At 35.3% G+C, this 7,030-nt stretch overlaps 1 protein-coding gene across 1 annotated transcript in view; it reads right to left on the bottom strand.

Annotated features, from left to right (window-relative positions):
* The window catches only part of LOC107654104 (SH3 and multiple ankyrin repeat domains protein 1-like), a 49,224-nt gene that overhangs the window by 13,001 nt on the left and 29,193 nt on the right, over nt 1-7,030 (bottom strand). Inside the window, exon 9 of the mRNA XM_016441031.1 lies at nt 5,215-5,292. Coding sequence (XP_016296517.1) covers nt 5,215-5,292 — 78 coding nt within the window. The remainder of the gene's footprint in view (nt 1-5,214; nt 5,293-7,030) is intronic.

Below are 7,030 nucleotides of genomic sequence, written 5' to 3'. Positions count from 1 at the left end.
AGAAAGCATTTATTTGAAATAGAAATCTTCTGCAACATTATAAAAGTCTTTACTGTTATTTCTGATCAATTTAATAATGTGTGTACTAAAAAAATATTAATTTCTTAAACAAAAAATCTTACCCTAACCCTGAATATCTGACCCCAAACTTTTGAACGATTGTGTAAAACAATATAATAGTGCAGCATGAACTTACTGCATAAAATCTCCTTTTGCATTTTAAGATGAAAAAAGGGTAATACAGGTTTTGAACAACAGGAGGGTGAATAAATGACAGAATTTTAATTTTTTGGTGAACCACCCCCGCAAAGCTTAATGTATCCTCAAAAGGGCCTTCACAGCAATGAAACAAAAAAAAAAGTTCCAAAAGCACGACTACCCATTCAGCAGAGGTTCATTTCTATTTAATGGCTTTAATTTTACCACCCTTTAAAAAGTTAGCTACGCAGTCTATTATAAGATCTATAATTTACACATCAGTCTGGTCACCAAGTCTGGTCGTGAGAACAAAACTGGGTTTTAAATGGTGCACAAAGGCACAGTAACCCATTACGCTTGTGGGTTTTGGAGTAGTGTATTCCTAAGAGTGATAAAACACAGACTTCATTCACATTACACTAAATGAGTTGCTAAGATTTACGTAATGAGCTTGAGAAGAACTGCATTCCTTTTCTAATGAAATACAGTGCCTGGCAGCAGCTTCTATTATATGCTAGTTAATGCTAGATTAATTAAGTAGAAAAAAAAACAACACAAAATCAAAGTCAATCGACGCCTAATTTGGAAACAAATAGGTCAAGAAATTTGTTCAACTGATTTGGGTGGTCTGATGTACGAAAGCACACACTGTTGTGTAAGAACCAGAAGCTTTCGGTTTGCTGTTGACCTGGTATCATCGTAAAAGGGTAACGGTAATATCATTTGCTCAGCACATTTTCGATTTTGCAGGGAAAAAGTCCTGTTTAACCAGGCGGATCGGAGTGTTCCCGCCGAGAGCCTGAAGTTTCATGAGCTGCTTAAATGAGTTGTAATCGAGCGATCGCCTAGGCGTGAAATATGATTTTAGCAGCATGAGATGAATAATACACCGCATTAAACAACACATCAGGAGAGCGCTGATATGTACATTACATAAACACTTCACTCCTACGTCAGGTTTGGAGTGAGCAGGGTCAGTTCAAAGCTTTAGAGGTTGTAAACCGAGCAACTCGCACAAAGAGGCCAGCCATGAACACTAAATGTAGCGGCAAGTGTTGCTAATGTTTGACTTGATGCGTTTGACTGTAGAGCCGACTGCAAAACTAATGATCTCAGCTCTATTTGAAAGTTTTTGGAGGTTTGCCATTGGATTACTGTTGCGATATGTGCCATCTTGCTAATAAAAGCCACAGTTTTCCTGGAGGCACAAACAACAACATATATTTTAAGGCATACATCCAAACCAAGTATTTTTCCACTCTATTGCACTGAAAACAGAAAAAGGCGTTTAAACATTAAGCATAAACTAAAAACATGCCAGGCTTTTGCTGGATGGACAGGTCTGTGCCCTGTGAAATCAATGCAATGTGATAGATGTAGCGAAGAGCAAAAAGGATACGGATATTTCTGTCAAGGAGGATGCATTTCAAAGGGTTAAGCTTCCATTATGTGGGTGGTTTAGTACAGTATTGATGTTGGCGTGTTTACTGTACGTATCAGCATTTGCTTTGAAGCTTTAATAATTCACTTCGTTATGATAGTGATATGAGGGCTGGGGATTATGGGTTAGGATTATGTCATTTTAATAGCAACTGAACTCAAAATAATAAAAAAATGTAATTAGAAGTGGGTACTTAAAAGATTGGATCTTAAATAAATTCCTATTATAATACAGTATATCACAATGTAAAATCAATCATGTAAATGAAATATTATAAGCTCCTATATCATAATTGTTCCTGTATCCTGGAGCTGTAAGTACATCATTTGTAGTTTGCTTCCCCTGAAAAGTGTAAAGAAAGGTCCGAGATTTTCGTCCCAAATTTCCGCACGTTAAAAATAAATACAACCTCACTCACGTTGTGTCAATCGCTTTTACACAATGCCTCCGAAAATTTCATCCGTCATAAAAAATTGGGATCGGGTTCGATTTTCTGCGTTTTTCGCATCCTTAGCAATCATTTTGAGAGGTGTTTTGACAATTGAAAGCTACCGTACAAGCGAACACCAAAATCCAAAATGGCGTTTGACAAGTTGATCCACTTTGTCTGGCAGCACAAAGCACTGTATAGGTCCTTGCACACTGAGTTCATGGAAATTGGTGGTCTTATTTTTAATATGTGGCTCCAGTATCGCTAGCAAAGCATCAAACTGAGCCGCTGACATCCTGAAGTAAACTTTGAATCACATGGGATAATCCCGCAGCTCCTTGATGAGGAGGTGGAACTCTCCTTCCTCTCTACGCCACCTCCGGATTGGATGGACCCAATATTTCCTCTTTCTTTTTCTTGTTTTAAGAAGAGAGAAGACAACAAAATCATCCTCACTGCTTGAAGACTCCATTTTGTATTGTTTGCAAATTTTTTTGCAACAGATTAATTAATACGCGTTGGACTCAGTGTGCAAGGTTTCTTGCGTGATGAATTTTTAGAATGACAAATACGAAAAAATGCATACGAAAATTTCGGACTCGGTGTGCAAGGACCTTTACTCTGCATTGTAATCAAAACATTGCTGTTTGTTTAAGGATTCAGACTAACACGGCAACAGTGGTTTAACCATCAGCATGAGTATAGGCCGTGGTTATCTGTTTGGAATGAGTGGGGCAATCCAACCAATTGAAGACATAGTTCTTGGAAACCTGTGTGAAAATAATTGCTAACCTTCGTGAAACACAAGAAAAAGTTGTGTTAATTGTTCATAAGAAATGTTGCTAAACTAACAAACGTTCTGCTTAATGCATACATGTGTAAAATTTAACAGAAATTCTTTATACTCTCTTTCTGCACAAAAATTATTCCATTTTAAATATATTTCTAACAATAAGCATTAATAACTACACTGTAAACCATAATGTTGTCACTAATTAAGCAATCACAATTTATCATTAATTTAACATTACTAAAAATATAATGTTTTGGCATTATAACTCAAAACAGGTATATTTAATTATTTACTAGGAAAATCTTTCAAGTTAGAAGTCTAAATAAGAACTCAAAATTACAATTTATTTACTGTAAATTATTTAATCTGTCTCTAATTAATCTGATTGCCAGATAATAACACAATGCACAAATGGTAGGTAGACGTTAAGGATAGTTCATCCAAAAATGAAAATTCTGAGTTTCTTTTTTCTGTTGAGCACAAAAGAAGATATTATGAAGAATGTTGGCAACCAAACAGCTGATGGTAGCCATTGACTTCCATAGTATTTATTTTTTTACTATGAAAGTCAATGGCCACTGTCAACTGTTTGTTTACCAACATTCTTCAAAATATTTTCTTTTGTGCTCAACAGAAGAAAGAAACTTATGGAAGCCCGTTTCCGCCACTGAATAAAAAATAAAAGAGGTAATTGCGACTTTTTATCTCACAATTCTGACTTTTTTTCTCAGAATTGCGTGATATAAACTCGGAATTGCGAGACATAAAGTCGCAATTCTGAGAAATAAAGTCAAAACTGCGAGATACAAACTCACAATTCTGACTTTTTTACTCGCAATTGCGAGTTTATATCTCGCAATTCTGACTTTTTTCTCAGAATTGTAAGATATAAACTCGCAATTGCGAGTTATAAAGTCAGAATTGTGAGATATAAACTTGCAATTCTGAGAACATATCAGTCTTTTTCCCCCCTCAAAATTGGACTTTAACTCTCAATTGCGGGTTTATATCACACAATTGTGACTTTATATCTCACAATTCTGACTTTATAGCTCGCAATTGTGTTTATATCACGCAATTCTGAGAAAAAAGTCAGAATTCTGACTTCATATCTCGCAATTCTGACTTTATAACTCGCAATTTTATATCTCACAATTCTGTGAAAAAAAGTGTGAGATAAAAAGTCGCAATTACCTTTACCTTTTTTTTTTATTCAGTGGCGGAAACGGCTTCCATAGAAACTCAAACAGGTTTGGTTTGGAAGAAATTGAGGGCAAGACAGAATTTTTATTTTTGGGTAAACTATCCCTTTAAATATTATACTTTTTTCAAGGCATAAACATGTTTGAGTTAATACGTTTCTGTCCGAACATTGTTTAATTTCCCAATCAAACTTTGCCAATGTTTGTGACTATATGCACTAACTACTATCGACATAAAAATTACTTCAGTTTTGGCTATAATTCTAATAATACGCACTAATGACCAGTGTTGGGGAAAGTTACTTTTAAAAGTAATGCATCTGATTTCTCTCAACATGGGGACAGGAGAGCTGTCAATCAATAAATTGGAAAAAAAAAAGTAACTTGCGTTACTTATTTGAAAAAGTAACTCAGATATTCTCTTGTAAATTAAAAAGTAATGCATTACTTTACTAGTTACTTGAAAAAAATAATCTGATTACGTAACTCGCGTTACTTGTAATGAGTTACCCCAACACTGCTAATGACTACTGGCACAAATATGACTTCAGTTTTAACTATATTTCTAATAATAATCACTAATGACTAAGTGGCATTGCAGTCACAGCCATAATTGAAGGCCACTGAACAGTAAACGCAACACTCTCATCAGCCCATGGCCACAGACTTGGATCATGTCCATTGCTGTCAGACAAGCTATTGAATGTCACAATCTGACATTTGAGAAACTCTTAAGTAAACAAACAAAATAACCAGAGATTGTTCTTGAAAGCAACTAAAGCATTTAAGAAAACAACAAAAACTGATTTGACGTTCATTATTTCCCCTCTCGAAAATCGAACTCCTAATTATCTTAAGATACCAAAACCCATGCAAACAAACATAATAAAATTATTAATTACCCTCACGCTCACTCATTGTTCTCTGAGTGCTGTCTTACATAATGCCTGTGCTTTAGTGTGACATTCTGTCTAATTAATTAAGAACTCTGCGCATCAGAAAAACAAACACACACACACACAACACAAGTTCATTCAGCACTCATGATGAATGCACAAACCAACCAAATAAACTAAAATTCATAAGCAAGCTTATTTGAAAAAATAGTTTTGAGTCATTGAAAAGTAGCCAAGCGAAAAACTCGTTGTACCTGAAAGGGCGTTTGTCCTCGGTAGTTTTTGACGTCTTTGCTGGCTCCTCGAACCAGAAGAACCCTGGCACACTTTTCCTTCAGAAGAAAAGCAGATGATAGCGAAATGAATTCAACGTGATCCAACTCAAGAAAACGTTCTACTATTTGATCCTCGACATTCTAAGAGCAAAATTAGACACGTCACAAGGTATCCCGCCTCACCCAGATCCAAAAGTGACAAGACTTCGCCCTCAGCTATGTGAAGTCCAATTCAAGTGTGATGCTACAGCAAAGTCTACACCCAAAGAAAAAGGAGAGGGGGTCTCTGCAGCAATGCCTATGTGCATGTGTGAACGTGAATGTGAGAACCAAAAGCAGAAAGACAGAGAGAGAGAGAGAGAGAGAGAGAGAGAGAGAGAGAGATCCAGGGCTCTGTAGCTCTCCAGCCCACTATATCCAGCTGGATTCAACAGCCCACCCACAGAATGCCTCACCACTAAACCGACACACACACAATCGCACACATACACACACCTCCATTGCCTTCTCCTCCTACCTTCCTTCTAATACTAGTTTCACAGCTGCTGCCAGCCCTTGTATATGAGACATAATCACATGTGAGGATGCGGCTTCTATTTCCCGCACATGAAAATATCCCTGGCCTGCATTTGGCACCGGTTACAGGTTCCTCGTTGACATGGTGACAGATGGGCGCAATCGGGGTTTAATCGCAAACAATCGAGGCTCGAGAACCTGCCCTTGACTGCGGCGAAACTGACCAACGAGACAAATTAAGCATCTTTCACCAAAGGCTAGCTAAGCGTCAACTTTAATAACAGCTCATTGTGGCCGATCATTACAGACGTGTGCTTCAAATAACGACCCCATTGGTCGGCTCAGGGTGAACACGGCATCATATGTGACCAGCAGTGAACTCAAGAGCCTCCACAAATCAATAAATGACACTTATCATAGGCAGAGCCATTTTCACACCTTAAAATAAACTTTAGTTTCTGGTCATAAGATCATAGGAGGACAATTGTGATTTGTTTCAAGTGTATTTAAAGACATCAGCAATTCAGAATCATAGAAAAGCAATAAAAGAAGACAACATGAATTTCTTGAATTTTGTTTTCATGGTCAATGCCACAATTTATTTATTTGATTAATCCTAGAAATTAATTGATGTCCTAAAAATAGGAATCCTAAAATCCTAAAAATAAATAAATAAATAAAATAAAAATAAAAACATATTTAAATATATTTATTCTTTAAAAAACCAAAATGGCATAACATCCCAATTAATATTAATGTTAAAATACATACAAACACATACATATACACACACATACATACACACATATTGTGTTTATGTGTACGTATATATGTGTGTGTGTGTGTATATATATATATATATATATATATATATATATATATATATATATATTATATCTTCTTTTTTGGGGGGAAAAATTACAGGCTTTCCAGTTCAATAAATTAGCTCTAGGTGATACCTACAATATATAACTCTATATTTATATTTATTCCATTTGACAGACTGTGAGTGACAGTTCAATTTTAAAATGAGACTTTAAGATAGTACAACAAATTGAACTCTACATTTATTTCTCACTTTTTCAGATCTCATATATAAGACTTTACTAGAAGGATACAAAAGAACATAGGGACCTAGAACCCTAAAATTCTGTTTGTTTTCAGGTTTGAAAAGATTTATATAAATAATAAATAATAAAAAATTATATAAATATAAATATGAATATAAATTAAATTGATTAATTTAATTTGACAGATTTTATCAAATAAATATATAAAT

This window comes from Sinocyclocheilus anshuiensis, unplaced genomic scaffold, assembly GCF_001515605.1.
Source record: "Sinocyclocheilus anshuiensis isolate Anshui unplaced genomic scaffold, SAMN03320099.WGS_v1.1 scaffold115, whole genome shotgun sequence".
NCBI lineage: Eukaryota > Metazoa > Chordata > Actinopteri > Cypriniformes > Cyprinidae > Sinocyclocheilus > Sinocyclocheilus anshuiensis.
This window is presented reverse-complemented; position numbering and strand designations above follow the sequence as displayed.